Genomic DNA, 21,759 nt, shown 5'->3' with positions numbered 1-21,759 from the left:
ACTTTCATGCAGAGAAGGAAATCACAACTAAAAAAATCACTAATTTTTTCATACGGTGTTGATGTGGAAATTTTTGCCTCGGCATTTTGATGGTGTGGGCGTGTGGCACCGAATGGAGATAAGCGTCTCGACAGACGTCACAATATTTGAACAATGATGACGAAAACTGTTTTCTCTGTCGTGTCCGTGTGTTGAAAATTGTTACGCGCTTATTTTTTTATTTGATTTTGTGCGTGGCATAGATTTGCTATGCGCAGAAGACGCTTAAACAGTGCGCAATTGCACAGGCGAGCACCTTAGAGGGAGCGTTGCTTGCACGGCTGCGCTAGCATCACAGCTAACGTTAGCCATGCTGCTACCTCTCTGCTCGGGGAGGACGTATACGTATGTGACGTATGTCGTGACGTGTGTAAGAAGGTGCACTTGCTGTCTGTGAGAGGGAGACACAGGAAAGAGTGCGAAGAGCCTGTCGTGTAATGCCAGCAGCTAAAAGCAACTGCGTGAGAATTCACAGACCTGTGGATGTGTTGAAGGTGTGCTGGAAAATGCGGAACGGAAATTAGGGAGCAGCAGAAAAGTGGAATGTATTATTTAAATCGGTGCGTTGGAAAACACGGACCGGTTTTTTTTTTTAAACTGGATCTGGATCGGCATTTTCCGATGCCTTGCCAATACGCAATTTTTGGCAAATATCGGCATCCGATCCAAATATCAGATCGGGACATCCCTATTTCATATGCTGTAAACCTAGTTCATAGTTGTTAGTTTCCTTTAATGCCAAACAAACACATACCAATCGTTGGTTAGAAGGCGATCGCCGAATTCGTCCTCGCTTTCTCCCGTGTCGCTGGCTGTCGTGTCGTTTTCGTCGGTTTCGCTTGCATACGGTTCAAACCGATATGGCTCAATAGCTTCAGTTTCTTCTTCAATTTCGTTTTCGCTACCTGCCTCCACACTACAACCATCCGTTTCAATACATGCGTAATCTGTTGAATCGCTTAAGCCGCTGAAATCCGAGTCTGAATCCGAGCTAATGTCGCTATAGCTTGCTGTTCTATGCGCCATGTTTGTTTGTGTTGGCATCACTGTGTGACATCACAGGAAAATGGACGGGTGTATATGACGATGGTTAAAATCAGGCACTTTGAAGCTTTTTTTAGGGATATTGCGTGATGGGTAAAATTTTGAAAAAAACTTCGAAAAATAAAATAAGCCACTGGGAACTGATTTTTAATGGTTTTAAACCCTTCTGAAATTGTGATAATGTTGCCCTTTAAGGAAGCTGCTTAGGTCCTTTACTTTTTATTATTTTTACTAATGATCTTCCCTGTGTTACAACAAACACCTATGTGGTTATGTATGCAGATGACACAACTCTGTACAGTACTGCCTCTACCTTAAATGACCTAGAAAATAACTTAAATCAGGACCTGGAGAGAGTGTCATGCTGGGTAAATGATAGTAAACTTGTTGTGAATATTGACAAAACAAAAAGCATTCCTTTTGGATCCAGTCATATGCTTGTTGATGACCCACAGCTTCATATTTCAATGTCAGATGTACCCATACCTGCCAACTACTCCGGTTTTCCCGTAATTAGTACGGTTTTCATCAACCTATTCCGGGTTACGGTTGCAGTGATAAAAAATACGGTTTTTCATTAATTAAAAAAAAAAATTTTTTTTTAAATGCGCGAGGCTATTTATAGCACCCCTGCCAAGCACGAGGCCATTGTTTCCAAACGAGCGAACGATCATGGAATCAGCCGGAGAAAAATCGCAAACGAGTCTTAAACCGAAAAGAAAACTGCAGTCATTCTGTGAAGAATATTCAAAAGCCTATCCGGGAATAATTATCCGTTCCAAAAAGGGTGAAAACTACGCGAATTGCACCTTGTGCAGACAAGATTTTTTGATCGGACACGGAGGAATTAGCGATGTAAAAGACCACGTTGGGACAAAAGAACACAAGTCTAATGCCGTTGCTAGTGATACAAGTGGAAAACTTTCAACGTTTTTCGGATTTTAGCCACAAAAAGGTAATGACACCAATGTTATCTATTGGAATTGTTTAGTACTGTTATACTGTTAAAAGTGTTTATACTATTTATGCTTTCAAGTCCAAGTTGAAGAAATCTTGTTAAATGTTGACAGCATAACTACCAAAATACAGAAGTATGTCCTTAATATTTTTGCAGTGCTATTTCTGTTGAAAAGTTCAAATGATTACATTAGAGATGTGATGTGCCACTTTTCAAGTGTCTGATGGCTTCAATTAATTTTCATTAATTTTTCATATTTTGAATTCTTTTGAAAGGCTTACAAAAAAACTACATTTGAATTGTAATTCCATGCTATTGACAGGACTATTAATTTTAATGAAGTTAGCTTACCATGTTTACAGTATGATAATTGTGATAGAAATGTGAATTTTAGGCACAGAATATTTTTTACAATTGAACAAGGCAGTAGATTATACAAGCTTGGACAGAAAGTTAATAATGACACCAATTTTTTTTTTAATGGAATTGTTTAGTACTGTTTTACCATTTGTTTACTGTAAAAAGTGTTTATACTGTTTATACTTTCAATTAACAAATTGAAGTATTGTGAAAGGTTGACAGGATAACTGGCATTAACTGTCAAAATAATTTCAAACTATTGAAGTTAGCTTACAGAATAAACATGTCAATCAACCCATATGATTTTTGCTGTAATATTTTTGTTTTGAAAAGTCACTGTGACTGATAGAAAAGTGATGGTTTTAGCAACATTTTAACCTGTCTGAATGCTAATAATCATTTTGCGTTGGGGGGCGAAGGAACCCCCCACCAGGACTTTGTCCTGGACCTACCGGGGCCTACGGCCCCTGGACCCTGGCTACTAGGTTTTTCTGATTTCAAAAGTTGGCAGGTATGCTTTTGCCACAGTTGTCGTGGTTATATTCGAGCCCTGGCATTTCACAGAGCGCATCACAATGTTCGCTATTTCCTTCAACAATAATGACGACTACTAATCATGGCAGATTTTGTGAGAGCTAACGACGACTACTTTGGGACAAATGATGATCCAGAACTTTATATTTTTGAGCTGGAAGTTTTAGACTAGGGTGCCCCCGGGGTGCAAGCAGATCCAGCTATAGTGAAACACTAAGCATCATGTGCTAATAAACGAAAAATACAAGCATAATAAAACAATCACTTACTGTCCTATGTGTGCTTTCACTGGGATGCCGACTGATGGGATGTTCAAATGCAACAGAAGACCTTGTGTTCCATTCAGGGCTGGACAATTACATTGTTGTGATCGTTTATCGCGATTAATTTGAGTTTGATCACGGTGATCAGCTGTTGGCATATTTCCTCGATCCAACATGGCGGAAATGTCTGTTAGAAATGACCCCAGTTGTAAACAGTAGGGAAGCAAGGATGCTAGGTATATTCCTGCACGGAACAGTCCACATTTATTGACCGTGATCCTGTGTGTATTTCTGTACGTTTGCGTGTGTTTTTGTGAAAGTGTTTGTTGGTGTGTCTCGTCACAACGTAATTAATGTTCAATCAGCGTTGTGCCTCGTCCCCTAACACAGCTGGAAGTGCAGCCCAGAAGAACAAAAAAAAGAAATATGGCGAAGACTAGCATAAAGTTTGAAACACAAGATTTAGAAGAAGCATCAACTTTAGTGACAGGTTTTGCTGCAGCTCACCAGTAATCCTGCCCTGAATGTGGACTTGCAGGCACTCAGAACATCTATGTGACCGTATTAGTCCCGACTGGGGCAATCAACACACCCACTAATTTAATCAGAAAATGCATTTTTATATCTAAAAAAATGTAATCAGACTTTTTGTTTAAGTCTCTGCAAAGATTCCACTCTGATATAGCATGTACTTAAAAAAACAAAAAAAACTCTGCATACAGACACTTTGTGTTCTTTTTGTTCCTGAAATAATCATTAAACCTGTTTTATGTGTTGGTGTATATTATGTTGCAGTACTTCAAAATCAAACTGGACTTTAATGTATTTTCATTCAGTATAAGATACAGAATTTGAGTTTTAAAAACACCACACTGTAGGTCACCGCTTGTTGTTTACCAAATCACTGGTGAGAAACACTGATGTATACAAGTAATTAAAGAGTACAAATAATTAACTATTTGAAAGTGTTTAGTGAATGTTCACTTAAAAGTCTTATAGTATTGACTACACCAGGGGTGCTCACACTTTTTCTGCAGGCGAGCTATTTTTCAATTGATCAAGTCGTGGGGATCTACCTCATTCATATATATAATTTATATTTACTTATTTATGAAATATATGTTTTTGTTAATAAGTTAAAGGTGTTTAATGATAATGCAAGCATGTTTAACACATATAGTTAATATTGTTAATAAATTAAAGGTGTTTAATGATAATACAAGTATGTTTAACACATATAGTTAATATTGTTAATAAATTAAAGGTGTTTAATGATAATGCAATCATGTTTAACACATAGTTAATATTGTTGATAAATTAAAGGTGTTTAATGATAATACAAGAATGTTTAATACATATAGTTAATATTGTCAATAAAGTAAAGGTGTTTAATGATAATACAAGTATGTTTAATACATATAGTTAATATTGTTAACAAGTTAAAGGTGTTTAAAGATAATGCAAGCATGTTTAATACATATAGTTAATATTGTTAACAAGTTAAAGGTGTTTAATGATAATACAAGCATGTTTAATACATATAGTTAATATTATTAATAAGTTAAAGGTGTTTAAAGATAATACAAGCATGTTTAACACATATAGTTCATATTGTTAACAAGTTAAAGGTGTTTAATGATAATGCAAGCATGTTTAACACATATAGTTAATATTGTTAATAAGTTAAAGGTGTTTAAAGATAATACACGCATGTTTAACACATATAGTTAATATTGTTAACAAGTTAAGGTGTTTAAAGATAATACAGGCATGTTTAACACATATAGATTCCTTTCTTTCATGAAGACAAGAATATAAGTTGGTGTATTACCTGATTCTGATGACTTGCATTGATTGGAATCAGACAGTGGTGCTAAAAACGTCCGCATTTTCGAATGGAGGAGAAAAAAGTCCTTTCTGTCCAATACCACATGAAAGTGGTTGGTTTTTGGCATCTTATTTGTCCAGCTTTCGTACTCCTTTGTATACACTTTACAAGAAATACATTGTCGGCAAACTCCGTAGCTTGCTAGCTTGTGCACGCCAGCTTTCTGAGACTCTTGTTTTGTTAGCGCAACTGTGCAGTCGGTCTTTGGAGTTTTGACAACAGGTACGGCGCCAGAGTCTGTTGAAATAAAGTGTTTCTCGCCTTCCAGTCGGTAATTTTAATCAGCTGGCAGCAGCCAGCGTCATCTCAGAAGACCCTCGGGTGCCGCGAATGTCAATCAAGTGACGAAAGTGACGTCATAGTGAAGATTTATGATCGCTCATTTTTAGGACTATTTTTTTAATGCCTGGCTGGTGATCGACTGACACACCTTCCGAGATCGACCGGTAGCTCGCGATCGACGTAATGAGCACCCCTGGACTACACCAATGATACTTTGTTTACTTCAGAATGTTTGTGGTGACAAGCCAAAAAAAAAAACCTAAAATATCTTTTCGAAGGAAAAAAAGTTGTTGTCTTTACCCCCACAAAATGTACTGTATTTTTCGGACTATAAGTCGCTCCGGAGTATACGTCGCACCGGCCGAAAATGCACAATAAAGAAGGAAAAAAACATATATACGTCGCACTGGAGTATAAGTCGCATTTTTGGGGGAAATTTATTTGATAAAATCCAACACCAAGAATAGACATTTGAAAGGCAATTTAAAATAAATAAAGAATAGTGAACAACAGGCTGAATAAGTGTACGTTATATGAAGCATAAATAACCAACTGGTATGTTAACGTAACATATTATGGTAAGAGTCATTCAAATAACTATAACATATAGAACATGCTATACGTTTACCAAACAATCTGTCACTCCTAATCGCTAAATCCCATGAAATCTTCCTCCCCGGTGTCGCCTCTGGTATGTCCTTTCTTTCTGCTGCTCGATCGCCGTTTTCTGCTGCATATTTCACTACGTCCAGCTTGTAACCTGCAGTATATGATTTCCTTTTCGGTGCCATTTTAGTTCAGCCCTTCTCAGTTTTTATAAGTTACCGCCAATGTTGAAATAATCCATTTTAATAGCTACGGATGTCGAAGCAGTTGGCATCCCATGACCCACAATCAGAGGTGGGTAGAGTAGCCAGAAATTGTACTCAAGTAAGAGTACTGTTACTTTAGAGATTTATTACTCAAGTAAAAGTAAGGAGTAGTCACCCAAATATTTACTTGAGTAAAAGTAAAAAGTATGTTGTGAAAAAACTACTCAAGTACTGAGTAACTGATGAGTAACATACACACTCTATATATACACACTATATATATATACATTGATATATACAGTATATAATTTATATGTATTTATTTGGCTGTTTTTGTTTACATGTTAAAGGTGTTTTAATGAATATACATGCATGTTTAACATAGATTCCTTTATTTCATGAAGACTAGAATATAAGTTGGTGTATTACCTCATTCATGATGACTTGCGTTGATTGTAATCAGACAGTAGTGATAACGTCCACGTTTTCAAATGGAGGAGAAGAAAAATTCCTCCTTTCTGTCTAATACCACATGAAAGTGGTGGGTTTTTGGCATCTTATTTGTCCAGCTTCCATATTCGTTTTTATACACTTTACAAAAAAAAAAAATTTGGCGTCAAACTCCTTAGCTTGCTATCTTGTTTGCGCTGGCTTTCGGAGACTCTTGTTTTGAAAGCGCAGGCGCGATGGAGCGGCACTTTTATTGTGAAGACAGGAACTGTGCAGTCAGTCTTTAGGCTTTTGACGGGATGTACGGTTGAAATAAAAAAGTATCTTTTTTCCTTCACACTTTTGATTGATTGATTGGAACTTTTATTAGTAGATTGCACAGTACAGTACAGTACACATTCCGTACAATTGACCACTAAATGGTAACACCCCAATAAGTTTTTCAACTTGTTTTAGTCAGGTCATGTGACCACCTGGCTCTGTTTGATTGGTCCAACGTCACCAGTGACTGCATCTGATTGGTGGAACGAAGTGAAACGTCACCAGTAAGGCAGGCACTTTGAAGGTCTGTCTGACAGACCAAAACAAACAAAGCGTGCATTAACAGATCGATAAAAATTAGTAGCGAGTAGCGAGCTGAATGTAGATAAAAGTAGCGGAGTAAAAGTAGCGTTCCTTCTCTATAAATATACTTAAGTAAAAGTAAAAGTATGTTGCATTAAAACTACTCTTAGAAGTACAATTTATCCCAAAAGTTACTCAAGTAGATGTAACGGAGTAAATGTAGCACGTTACTACCCACCTCTGCCCACAATGCACTTCTGCCATGACGCACAATGCACTTCTGCCATGACCCGCCCCCGCCGAATTCTTATTGATTGACGTGTGTGACGATTGCTGACGTGTGTTTGACGATTGCGGACATTTGCTTCGTCTCTTACGCGAATGAGATAAATAATATTATTTGATATTTTACGGTAATGTGTTAATTTCACACGCTCCGGAGTATATGTTGCACACCCGGCCAAACTATGAAAAAAAACTGCGATTTATAATCCGAAAAATACGGTACTGAAAAAGAAGCAAAACTGTGGCCCTAAAACCAGGTAAGGACTGTGTCCTGTACTGTTGAACCTCTAGTGAACACAATTATATATATACAGTGGGGCAAAAAAGTATTTAGTCAGCCACCGATTGCGCAAGTTCTCCCACTTAAAATGATGACAGAGGTCTGTAATTTTCATCATAGGTACACTTCAACTGTGAGAGACAGAAAAAAATCCAGGAATTCACATTGTAGGATTTTTAAAGAATTTATTTGTAAATTATGGTGGAAAATAAGTATTTGGTCACCTCAAACAAGGAAGATCTCTGGCTCTCACAGACCTGTAACTTCTTCTTTAAGAAGCTCTTCTGTCCTCCACTTGTTACCTGTATTAATGGCACCTGTTTGAACTCGTTATCTGTATAAAAGACACCTGTCCACACCCTCAAACAGTCAGACTCCAAACTCCACTATGGCCAAGACCAAAGAGCTGTCAAAGGACACCAGGAAAAGAATTATAGACCTGCACCAGACTGTGAAGAGTGAATCTACAATAGGCAAGCAGCTTGGTGTGAAAAAATCAACCGTGGGAGCAATTATCAGAAAATGGAAGACATACAAGACCGCTGATAATCTCCCTCGATCTGGGGCTCCACGCAAGATCTCATCCCGTGGGTTCAAAATGATCATGATAACGGTGAGCAAAAATCCCAGAACCACACGGGGGGACCTGGTGAATGACCTGCAGAGAGCTAGGACCAAAGTAACAAAGGTTACCATCAGTAACACACTACGCCGACAGGGAATCAAATCCTGCAGTGCCAGACGTGTCCCCCTGCTTAAACCAGTGCATGTCCAGGCCCGTCTGAAGTTTGCCAGAGAGCACATGGATGATACAGCAGAGGATTGGGAGAATGTCATGTGGTCAGATGAAACCAAAATAGAACTTTTTGGTATAAACTCAACTCATCGTGTTTGGAGGAAGAAGAATACTGAGTTGCATCCCAAGAACACCATACCTACTGTGAAGCATGGGGGTGGAAACATCATGCTTTGGGGCTGTTTTTCTGCTAAGGGGACAGGCCGACTGATCTGTGTTAAGGAAAGAATGAATGGGGCCATGTATCGTGAGAATTTGAGCCAAAACCTCCTTCCATCAGTGAGAGCTTTGAAGATGAAACGTGGCTGGGTCTTCCAGCATGACAATGATCCCAAACACACAGCCCGGGCAATGAAGGAGTGGCTCCGTAAGAAGCATTTGAAAGTCCTGGAGTGGCCTAGCCAGTCTCCAGACCTCAACCCCATAGAAAATCTGTGGAGGGAGTTGAAAGTCCGTGTTGCTCGGCGACAGCCCCAAAACATCACTGCTCTCGAGAAGATCTGCATGAAGGAATGGGCCAAAATACCAGCTACTGTGTGTGCAAACCTGGTAAAAACCTATAGTAATCGTTTGACCTCTGTTATTGCCAACAAAGGTTATATTACAAAGTATTGAGTTGAATTTTTGTTATTGACCAAATACTTATTTTCCACCATAATTTACAAATAAATTCTTTAAAAATCCTACAATGTGAATTCCTAGATTTTTTTTTCACATTGTCTCTCACAGTTGAAGTGTACCTATGATGAAAATTACAGACCTCTGTCATCATTTTAAGTGGGAGAACTTGCACAATTGGTGGCTGACTAAATACTTTTTTGCCCCACTGTATATATGAACAAAATGACAGTTGTCAGCTGTTAGCATAAATTAACTCCATCAAACATGGTGGAAATGTCTGTTACAAGATACTGCAGTAGTAAACCGTAGGGATGGGGTACTTGCTATAATCCTGCACGGGACAATCCGCTTTAATAAAAAAATAAAATAATTATTGATATTAATCGATTGGATGACATGAAAAATTAATCGTGAACATTTTTTTTGCCATATCAACCAGCCCTAGTTCTACGTATTGATAATGAAATCATCATAACCCTCACCCCTCAGGTGAAAAAAAAGGTGGTCTAGGTTGATTTAAAAAAATCAAAAACCAACTTCTTGGTTTATGGCTACTAGGGCTGGGCGTTATGACCAAAAAACTGTATCACATTATAAGTGTTTCATATCAGTCGATATCGATAATTATTGATAAAAAAAACAAAAAAAAACTATTCTAAATAAAGACCAGGAGAAAAAAGGCTGAATTTAAATACTTTTATTTTAAATATAAGTAGGTAGCATGTCCTTCGCTAATTGATCCACCACTGCATCCGTTATTTCTTTATAACGTTTTGAATTTTTGTCGTATGGCACTGCTGCCGAGTACCTCTCGATGGTGGTCTGTTGTTGCCGCAACAGCACCAGCTGATGTAGATGGTTGTGGCTGTTTGATACTGCTGTGCTCCAGCGGGTGAGAGCGGCTCAGGTGGTAAAATGAGTTTGTCGTGTTCCCAGACTTGGTCGGGACGACGACCTTGCAAAGTTTGCAGACAGTATTACTCTGATTCGTATCGGACTTAAAAAATCCAAAATACTGCCAAACTGGTGACGTCACGTTTCCTTTTTTATTTACAATTTCCTCTCGTGCTGCCGCACTCATATTCCCGTTTTGTTTGACTCCTCGTCGTCAGCTCGCCGTTGTTGCTTTTTTTTCCCTGTTAGCATTTCCCAGAATGCCTTGCGGTTCAGGCTCGGCCGTGATAGGTTGAGAGGCCAAAGCCCTTCCTCTGCCTACACCCCCCAGAATGCCGTGCGGTTCCGGCTCGGCATTTCTTCCTATTTTTTTCTAGCAGAACTCAGTGAAATTATCGAACGTTCTATCGACCCCATTTTCTATTGATATTGATCACATGTCTATCGCGATATATATTGTTATTGTTTTATCGCCCAGCCCTAATGGCTACAACCATCTACTGTGTAAGGCATGATTTATAATCTATCACAAACTTTTACCAACTCAGAGGCGATGCAGCAGCTCAGTATGTCAACAGCTGCACGAGCTAGTTGCCTCCGGATGATCAATGCACCTTGTTACTAAAAAAATTGGCTCTTGTTACTAAAGAAATTGGCGGTTTTTGGATGTTTTTTTAGAGCATTTTATAGTCTTAAACTCTGAATATATGTGTTGGAATAATTGTTTGTAAGTTATCACAAAAGAAACGTTGTATTATGAATGCTGTCTTTCGAGGCCTAACAAGAGGAAGAAGGCTCGTGGAACGCCACTGTGATTTCAACACGGACAGATGGCAGGATCTGCTCAACTTCCAGAGGAACTCTCTTTGAAGTGTTAAACGAACTCTCTCTGAAGTATTTCACAAACTCTCTTCCAACTATTTGGTAACCGAGGTCAACGCTATTTACGACCCGCTGCCCTCTTGAAGTTGCTGTGGTCAGGAGACGGGAGGGGTTACCCATTGTCCTCCAACACCTGCCCCAGCTGGATCCAGGAAGAGCCCAAGCCCGAGAAATCCTCTTCTTGGACTTCAATGAGACCGAAAACAATGACTGTTTTACATACTTCCCATTCCTGCTGTGACATGTGCGTGAACATTGAACATCTGAATAAATGAGGAGACGAAAACCTTCTTCGTCAGAGCGTGGTGCAGGACTGTACAGAGAGTGCAGTGGCCATGTCTCTCCTCAATATTGAGTCCAAATTGAATTCTGTCTCTGTTTGATTCCTTGCCTTTTGTCTTGTTTAATAGATGTCCTCAGTGTTTGAACGTGACAATATGACACCCATAAGCGACATTGTTAGCTGTCCTGTACAAGTGGTATATAACAATTTACAATAGGAAAATAGAATGACATACTTTGTTTTTTTTGTCTCACATAGTAATTGCAAATGATAGGCAAAATTTAAAAAAAAGTGCAATTCCCTTTTAACGCAACTGTAAAAATATTATTTTGTGGCCTCCTTAAGTTTGATAGATTTCCTGCTTATTAAATGGAGTTTTATACATGTGTGCATTGTAGGGGTGTAACGGTACACAAACATTTCAGTTTGGTACGTACCTCGGTTTAGAGGTCACTGTTCGGTTCATTTTCGGTACAGTAAGAAAACAACAAAATATACATTTTTTTTTACCAAATTTGTAAACAATGGCATAACATACATATACACACAGGGTCCATCGCCAGCGTTAATGTGGTCAACATATATAAAATAAAAACAAAATAAGATAAGGCTCAGAATGGTTTCTTAACAAAACCTTTCTACGTATAAAGTGCTTTTTTTGATTGATTGATTGAGACTTGTATTAGTAGATTGCACAGTACAGTACATATTCCGTACAATTGACCACGAAATGGTAACACCCCAACAAGTTTTTCAACTTGCTTAAGTCGGGGTCCACGTTAATCAAGATTAAACTGCCTCAAGTTGTTGCTCAGATTAAATAAAATGACAAAACTTTTCTTCTACATATAAAAAGTGCAACATTAAACAGTTTCAAGTCAACTCACCCTCAGATTAACTTGTATTCCCCCCCAGCCTGGCTAACTTGGCAGTAAGAGGATATATGGGCTCATTGTTCTTCCACCATAGAAGTGGGTCAAAACCTAGTTTTTATTGCAATATGGACTTATATCTGCTGCTATAAAAACATTTGTTATTGCTTTAGCCCTGCCTGACTCGCCGAGGAGAGGCTGCTTGAATGCGGTGGTGACGCTTCAAATGGGTTAGCATGTGTTATGAGAGTAACGTGTGTGTGTGTGTGTGTGTGTGGCCCTTTAATATGTGACAGCATGTGAGTGTGTGGGCAAGCGAGGTGAGGGAGTGCGGGGAGTAGCTAGTGTTTTGTTGGATTGGCTGTGTGCAAGACCTCAATAAAGCCACGATATGCAACTAATCACCGGACTCGTCATTTACCCTGGAGTCCGGAGCTGTGGAGACCCGTTGCTCCCGAGAATACATCGGCCCTGGAGGAGTGTCTCCCCTGCGCTCCTCGACTACGGTCTGGGAGCCGGAAGCAGGAAAGGTGCAACACATGTTTGACGTGTTGTCAGAAGCAGCTGCTGAACAATGTCGGCAAACCTCTGTCCTCCATTGTTGTATCGCGCAGCCAAAGTGTTCCCAAACGGGAGATCTTAACGAGGCAGGAGGGTCTTCCAGCTCTGGTTTTTACATGTTGTCCTAGCCCGGTCGCTGCTAGCATGTGTACTTGTTCGGTACACCTCCGAAGCGAACCGAAACCCCCGTACCGAAACGGTTCAATACAAATACACGTACCGTTACACCCCTAGTGCATTGTAATCTGTTCATGCCATGATCCTGCTGCCTTTTTATCTACAGGTGGACCGAGAAGAGAACCGGGCCTCGGACCTTCTCGCTCCCTGAGAGGTCATCTTCCCTAACGTCTTCATTTCAGCCATGTCTTCACCAGGGTGCTGCCACCTACCCGGCTCCCTCTGCGATTACTCCGGGAACACTGAGTCGGACTCCGCTAAGGATTCAGAGGAGTCCGATTCCACAGCACAAGCCCAGTTTATCGCCAAGGTTACAGCTAAGGATGGCCGCCCACTCTCCACTATCGTCAAAGCTGTGAGCCTGCAAAGGTACGGTGGGGGGGGGAACATTGGGATCAATACATGTGTTTTTGTTCATTGTTTCAATGTGTCTGCAGTGATGTCGGCATGTGCCGGATTTGTCACGAGGGCGGCGGCGGGGAGACGCTGCTGTCTCCATGCGAATGCACTGGAACGCTGGGGAAAGTGCACAAGAGCTGCTTGGAGAAGTGGCTGTCGTCCTCCAACACCAGCTACTGTGAACTCTGTCACACCGAGTTCACCATTGAACGGAGGCCACAACCGCTCACACAGGTCAGAAGGACATATTTTCATTGGTTTTGAGAATATTTCACCTTGTTCTTGTAGTCCTATTTAAATAACTAAACCAGAGTAATTATTTATCAATAGAATGCATTAAAAAATATGCATCTGCCATGTCTATCATAATGATTGCAAAATTCCAAAAAAAAGTGCCGCTTCCCTCTAAAGCGCATGTGTACTGACTTCTTTTTGTCCTTTGGGCCATTCCGTAGCGTGGGGAGATGTAAGGGCGTCCGTTGCTGTTGAGTCACACGCTCGAAAATAGCGATCAGAAATGCACTAAGAAAGGGGATCCACTATTGGAATACGATATCCAAAGCCATGGCGACTCATTCTCCCGACAATAAAGACCATTTTATCTTTGAACACCGTGAGACAACATAATTGGAGGGAATGCTTGCTGATAAGCATTGCCGCTTTAGAGAGGAGGAGCTTTACTTCCGTGTTTGGATTACAGTTAAGTGTCAGGGTTTCTTCTTAAAACCTCAAAAGACTTGGTGGCCACATGCGTGGACAGCACTTTTTAGCTCTTATTTCCAAAATTGTGTACACAACTGCATACCTGCCAACTACTCCGGTTTTCCCGTAATTAGTACGGTTTTCATCAACCTATTCCGGGTTACGGTTGCAGTGATAAAAAATACGGTTTTTCATTAATTAAAAAAAAAAAAAGGGTGAAAACTACGCGAATTGCACCTTGTGCAGACAAGATTTTTCGATCGGACACGGAGGAATTAGCGATGTAAAAGACCACGTTGGGACAAAAAAACACAAGTCTAATGCCGTTGCTAGCGATACAAGTGGAAAACTTTCAACGTTTTTCGTCGCCCAAACAGATTCTTTGGATGTGATAAATGCCGAAGTTTTATTTACGGAGGCAATAATTGAGCATGGACTTCCAATCGCACTGGCTGATCACATGGGACAGTTAAATGTTTGTAATGCAACCTTTAAAAATCATTACGCGGTGATCGCGGTCCCAAAAATAAACTTTTCTTGTATGATAATGTCCAGAAAAACTCGCTTTATATTACTATAGAGTCCTTTTAACGAATGAGTTTGATGGTTTATCACAAACCTTAAATGAAAGAAGTCCTTTGTTCTCCTGCACCATGCATGCACTTTGGCCTTGCTTTGTGGTGCGCAATCCTGTCGGCTGTATTTCACAGCACGTCTTTGACAACTTGAAGTGGCATAAAACATTTAAAACAAAGGGGTTATAAGAACAATTACTTTCAGTGTTTTATGCCACTTCAAGTAAACTTATCATAAAGTTACCATATCATTTTTGCAGTATGATCAATCTGATAGAATAAATTTGGATTTTAGCCACAAAAAGGTAATGACACCAATGTTATCTATTGGAATTGTTTAGTACTGTTATACTGTTAAAAGTGTTTATACTATTTATGCTTTCAAGTCCAAGTTGAAGAAATCTTGTTAAATGTTGACAGCATAACTACCAAAATACAGAAGTATGTCCTTAATATTTTTGCAGCGCTATTTCTGTTGAAAAGTTCAAATGATTACATTAGAGATGTGATGTGCCACTTTTCAAGTGTCTGATGGCTTCAATTAATTTTCATTAATTTTTCATATTTTGAATTCTTTTGAAAGGCTTACAAAAAAACTACATTTGAATTGTAATTCCATGCTATTGACAGGACTATTAATTTTAATGAAGTTAGCTTACCATGTTTACAGTATGATAATTGTGATAGAAATGTGAATTTTAGGCACAGAATATTTTTTACAATTGAACAAGGCAGTAGATTATACAAGCTTGGACAGAAAGTTAATAATGACACCAATTTTTTTTTTAATGGAATTGTTTAGTACTGTTTTACCATTTGTTTACTGTAAAAAGTGTTTATACTGTTTATACTTTCAATTAACAAATTGAAGTCTTGTGAAAGGTTGACAGGATAACTGGCATTAACTGTCAAAATAATTTCAAACTATTGAAGTTAGTTTACAGAATAAACATGTCAATCAACCCATATGATTTTTGCTGTAATATTTTTGTTTTGAAAAGTCACTGTGACTGAGAAAAGTGATGGTTTTAGCATCATTTTAACCTGTCTGAATGCTAATAATAATTTTGCGTCGGGGGGCGAAGCCCTGAACCCTCCACCAGGACTTTGTCCTGGACCTACCGGGGCCTGCGGCCCTTGGACCCTGGCTACTAGGTTTTTCTGATTTCAAAAGTTGGCAGGTATGCAACTGAATTGGGGTCTTATGGCCGCTCATGTGGACACTTATACTGCCATCTGGTGGTGTCAGAAGAGTATAACATACAATGGAATTTGGAAAAAAAAGTGTAAAAATAAGATTTAGCATGTCACTAAACATGAAGTACACGTTTGTGTACTTATGGACTCAGTACATCATATCAAAAGATGATTCTCAGTTTTTATTCTAATTAGGGTCCAATAAGCCTAAATAGCAAAGAGAAATAAAAAAAAGCATGTAAACAAACAGCTTGGGCCTTAAGAGGTTTGTAACTGAATGTAGCGCACCGCCACACCTTTGAAATAAAGGTTTTGTCACGTGCGAACAGATTAAAGTTATGTATTGTAGCCCACAAAAGAAGTCACACAAAGTCTGCCGCTATTTTTTACTTGTATTGCCAATCTTATAACAAACAGCACAATTCCAACAGGTTTTACCTCCCGTGTAAACACTTGCGTCAACAACATTTCCTCATTCTATGCTGCTTTTTGGCACGAATGGTGCCTGTGGGTTCATGGGAAAAAAATTAACATCCAATCAAAACCACACAAACATAATACATTAGCACCAGCACTTTTTTAAAATGTTTTATCCATCTATCTATCTATCTATCTATCCATCCATCCATCCATCCATCCATCCATCTTCATGGCACACACACGATTAATTGCTATTAAATATTTTAATCGTTTGACAGCACTAATCATATTGCATTAGTTTACTTAATCTATCTAGTGATCTGCAATTCTATGTATGTCACTTAGGTTAGAATAAATCACCAAAAAATTGTAATCAACACTATTAAGTTTCATTCCACCATGACCCCACAGTTTGCAAATAACTGGACGAGTCTAATTAGGGGTGCACATTTTTTTTCCTTAAGGTGATACCGATACAGATAACATCCTGCTTCTCAAGACCGATAATGTATTACTACAAACCCCGTTTCCATATGAGTTGGGAAATTGTGTTAGACGTAAATATAAACGGAATACAATGATTTGCAAGTCATTTTCAACCCATATTCAGTTGAATATGCTACAAAGTAAACTGATAAACATTTTTTTTTTTGCAAATAATCATTAACTTTAGAATTTGATGGCAGCAACACGTGACAAAGAAGTTGGGAAAGGTGGCAATAAATACTGATAAAGTTGAGGAATGCTCATCGAACACTTATTTGGAACATCCCACAGGTGAACAGGCAAATTTGGAACAGGTGGGTGCCATCATTGGGTATAAAAGTAGATTCCATGAAATGCTCAGTCATTCACAAACAAGGATGGGGCGAGGGTCACCACTTTGTCAACAAATGTGTGAGCAAATTGTTGAACAGTTTAAGAAAAACCTTTCTCAACCAGCTATTGCAAGGAATTTAGGGATTTCACCATCTACGGTCCGTAATATCATCAAAGGGTTCAGAGAGACTGGAGAAATCACTGCACGTAAGCAGCTAAGCCCGTGACCTTCCATCCCTCAGGCTGTACTGCATCAACAAGCGACATCAGTGTGTAAAGGATATCACCACATGGGCTCAGGAACACTTCAGAAACCCACTGTCAGTAACTACAGTTGGTCGCTACATCTGTAAGTGCAATTTAAAACTCTCCTGTGCAAGGCGAAAACCATTTATCAACAACACCCAGAAACACCGTCGGCTTCGCTGCGCCTGAGCTCATCTAAGATGGACTGATAGAAAGTGGAAAAGTGTTCTGTGGTCTGACGAGTCCACATTTCAAATTGTTTTTGGAAACTGTGGACATCGTGTCCTCTGGACCAAAGAGGAAAAGAACCATCCGGTTTGTTATAGGCGCAAAGTTGAAAAGCCAGCATCTGTGATGGTATGGGGGTGTATTAGTGCCCAAGACATGGGTAACTTACACATCTGTGAAGGCGCCATTAATGCTGAAAGGTACATACAGGTTTTGGAGCAACATATGTTGCCATCCAAGCAACGTTACCATGGACGCCCCTGCTTATTTCAGCAAGACAATGCCAAGCCACGTGTTACATCAACGTGACTTCATAGTAAAAGAGTGCGGGTACTAGACTGGCCTGCCTGTTGTCCAGACCTGTCTCCCATTGAAAATGTGTGGCGCATTATGAAGCCTAAAATACCACAACGGAGAACAACTGTTGAACAACTTAAGCTGTACATACTTTGGCACGTGTTGCAGCCATGAAATTCTAAGTTAGTTATTATTTGCAAAAAAAAATAAAGTTTGAGTTTGAACATCAAATATCTTGTCGTTGTAGTGCATTCAAGTGAATATGGGTTGAAAAGGATTTGCAAATCATTGAATTCCGTTTATATTTACATCTTACACAATTTCCCAACTCATGTAGAAACGGGGTTTGTATAAAAATGTAGATTTAACTGCAGTTTGTGCACACCTTTCTTTACTGCTGGCTTAGGGGCAGCTTCTTTAACAGCGCAGAACATTTTCGTAGGGTATAAATAACCGCCGTAGCGATGCTGGCGTTTCAGGTGGCGATAAGGTTTGATGGATGTTTTTTTTCCCCTCCTTGCGAAATGTTTGCAGAACATTTTGGTGCAACTAGCACGCGAAATGTCTTCTGTGAAACAGAAGAACTCCCACACGATCGACGCCCTGGTTGTATACACAGAGCTCAGGGGAAGTTTACAACAACCGTTTAAAGCACTTAGGAGAAAAGGAGCGCTTGATTTGCTCACCCTAACCCACCTATAGCACAATACGGGTAGTAATCTTGCCTCATTTAAAAAAAAATTTTTTCATCAGAGCTATTGGATTTGTCCACATGACGCCATAACTCCTCATATTGGCCGGATACTGATCTGTCCGTTATATGATGTGCATCCCTACTACAGTATCTATCTTCTACTATCCAATTCCCTGCTACATATTTACTCTCTCTGTTTATAACAGATGTTTGACGGTAACCAATGACCTTCTCCGTTTTGCTCTTGCTCAGTGGCTGAAGGACCCGGGCCCCCGCAGCGAGAAGAGAACGCTGCTGTGCGACATGGCCTGTTTTCTTCTCATTACGCCCCTGGCAGCCATCTCTGGTTGGCTGTGTCTTAGGGGTGCCCAGGACCACCTGCAGCTCAAGAGCAGACTGGAGGCTGTGGGGCTCATCGCACTTACCATCGCCCTTTTCACCATCTACATCCTCTGGACACTGGTAATAAATGTTCCAGTTTGAATTTAAGTGCTTTGTTTTGCTTGTTAGATTGTGAGTGTGTATGCTTAAACCAATTTAGAAAATACAGTATTTTCCCTTTAAATTAGTTCAATATTGTGCTTTTTTATATACACAGTATGTTCGAAATGTGTGTGTGCATATATATTAGGGCTGCAACAACTAATCGATTTAAAATCGATTATAAAAATAGTTGGCGATTAATTAAGTCATCGATTCATTGGCTCTATGCTATGTGCATGCGCAGAGGCTCCTTTTTTTTTATTTTAATTTTTTTTTTTTTATAAACCTTTATTTATAAACTGCAACATTTACAAACAGCTGAGAAACAATAATCAAAATAAGTACAGTGCCAGTATGCTGTTTTTTTTTTTTCAATACAATACTGGAAAGGATAAAAATGTAGTTTGTCTCTTTTATCCGATTATTAATCGAAGCAATCGACAGATTAATCAATTATCAAATTAGTCGTTAGTTGCAGCCCTAATATATATATATATATATATATATATATATATATATATATATGTCTTAATAAGGTTATCCAAAAAATAGTGCTCGATACCGTAGTAGAGCGCAATATATGTATGTGTGGGGAAAAAAATCACAAGACTACTTCATCTCTACAGGCCTGTTTCATGAGGGGGTTCCCTCAATCATCAGGAGATTTTTAAAAATCTCCTGATGATTGAGGGAACCCCCTCATGAAACAGGCCTGTAGAGATGAAGTAGTCTTGTGATTTTTTTTTTCCCACACATACATACATATATATATATATATATATATATATATATATAGATATATATATAGATATTAGGGCTGCAACTAACGACTAATTAATCCATATATATATATATATATATATATATATATATATATATACAGGTAAAAGCCAGTAAATTAGAATATTTTGAAAAACTTGATTTATTTCAGTAATTGCATTCAAAAGGTGTAACTTGTACATTATATTTATTCATTGCACACAGACTGATGCATTCAAATGTTTATTTCATTTAATTTTGAAGATTTGAAGTGGCAACAAATGAAAATCCAAAATTCTGTGTGTCACAAAATTAGAATATTACTTAAGGCTAATACAAAAAAGGGATTTTTAGAAATGTTGGCCAACTGAAAAGTATGAAAATGAAAAATATGAGCATGTACAATACTCAATACTTGGTTGGAGCTCCTTTTGCCTCAATTACTGCGTTAATGCGGCGTGGCATGGAGTCGATGAGTTTCTGGCACTGCTCAGGTGTTATGAGAGCCCAGGTTGCTCTGATAGTGGCCTTCAACTCTTCTACGTTTTTGGGTCTGGCATTCTGCATCTTCCTTTTCACAATACCCCACAGATTTTCTATGGGGCTAAGGTCAGGGGAGTTGGCGGGCCAATTTAGAACAGAAATACCATGGTCCGTAAACCATGCACGGGTAGATTTTGCGCTGTGTGCAGGCGCCAAGTCCTGTTGGAACTTGAAATCTCCATCTCCATAGAGCAGGTCAGCAGCAGGAAGCATGAAGTGCTCTAAAACTTGCTGGTAAACGGCTGCGTTGACCCTGGATCTCAGGAAACAGAGTGGACCGACACCAGCAGATGACTTGGCACCCCAAACCATCACTGATGGTGGAAACTTTACACTAGACTTCAGGCAACGTGGATCCTGTGCCTCTCCTGTCTTCCTCCAGACTCTGGGACCTCGATTTCCAAAGGAAATGCAAAATTTGCATGGTTGGGTGATGGTTTGGGGTGCCATGTCATCTGCTGGTACATATATATACATACACACACATATATATATATATATATATATATATATATATATATATATATGTGTGTATGTATATATATATATATATATATATATATATATATATATATATATATCCCTAAGTAGTTTGGGACTCAACTCATTAAACGGAAATTGGAAGTGCCAGGATGTTGTCTCACCGTCTGTTAAACCAACAAAACTAAAGACAACTTTCTGTTTTTGAGTTGATTTATGAAGATATTACAGTTCCTCCATGCAGAGAATCCACAGCGAGACAGAAAGATGGCCCAACCAACCTTTTTTTGAGTTGATTTATCAAGATATTACCGTTCCTCTTCTCACTCCATGCAGAGAATCCACAGCGAGACAGAAAGATGATGCAACCAACCGTGGTAGTTGATACGGTTACGTGATTGGCTTTTACGTTCCACTCCCATTGCTCAGCGACACTTTCTGTTTCCTGTTTTGTTGGGTTCATCATTTCTGTTTTCTTCCGACCAAAAAATATAACTAGATTCAGTGTTTTATTGAACACATTTTATATTGATATCGATTGTCTATCGCGATGTATATTGATATCGTTTTATCAGTGCAGCCCTACTGTCATGTTTTGGATGATTTCAGTCTTTCACACTTCTTCTTTCCCATGGTTGGAAAACAAAGTTATGTCTATCTTACTTTGGCATTTAATTTGCCAACTAATTGGCGGAGTTGCTTGTGACTCTAATTTCTGCAAGCAGCTTAAAACATAACAATTAGCTCTCATCCCAAAACACACTTAAGTGAAGTTACCACTGTATTTCAATTTCTCCGGCACATTGTTAGCGTTTTCCACTGACGGCCATCTTTTTCCCCCCCAGGTGTCCTTTCGGTATCATTGTCAGCTGTATTCAGAGTGGAGGAGGACCAATCAGAAAGTGCGCCTGCTCATGCCTGACATGAAAGGCGCGCACACCACCCAAAGTTCTGTGCCGACCAAGTCGACAAAGAAAATGACTGACGAGACCATCGTATGAGTGCAGGTCAGCGGCGAGGGGGGAAGTATTGAAAATAGCGCCGGCCCAAGCACTCTCTAAACAAAACAAGA

The 21,759-nt window shown here is 39.2% G+C and overlaps 1 protein-coding gene across 1 annotated transcript in view; it reads left to right on the top strand.

Annotated features, from left to right (window-relative positions):
* LOC133589073 (E3 ubiquitin-protein ligase MARCHF2-like) overlaps nt 1-21,759 on the top strand; it is a 31,234-nt gene that overhangs the window by 7,893 nt on the left and 1,582 nt on the right. The window contains exons 2-5 of the mRNA XM_061941774.2: nt 12,952-13,214; nt 13,283-13,478; nt 18,675-18,884; nt 21,533-21,759. The exon at nt 21,533-21,759 is cut by the window's right edge and continues 1,582 nt beyond it. Of these exons, the coding sequence (XP_061797758.1) occupies nt 13,030-13,214; nt 13,283-13,478; nt 18,675-18,884; nt 21,533-21,688 (747 nt within the window). The 5' untranslated portion in view covers nt 12,952-13,029 and the 3' untranslated portion in view covers nt 21,689-21,759. The remainder of the gene's footprint in view (nt 1-12,951; nt 13,215-13,282; nt 13,479-18,674; nt 18,885-21,532) is intronic.

This window comes from Nerophis lumbriciformis, linkage group LG03, assembly GCF_033978685.3.
Source record: "Nerophis lumbriciformis linkage group LG03, RoL_Nlum_v2.1, whole genome shotgun sequence".
NCBI lineage: Eukaryota > Metazoa > Chordata > Actinopteri > Syngnathiformes > Syngnathidae > Nerophis > Nerophis lumbriciformis.
Note: the sequence above shows the minus strand (reverse complement) of the source record. Positions and strands in the feature narration are given on the sequence as shown.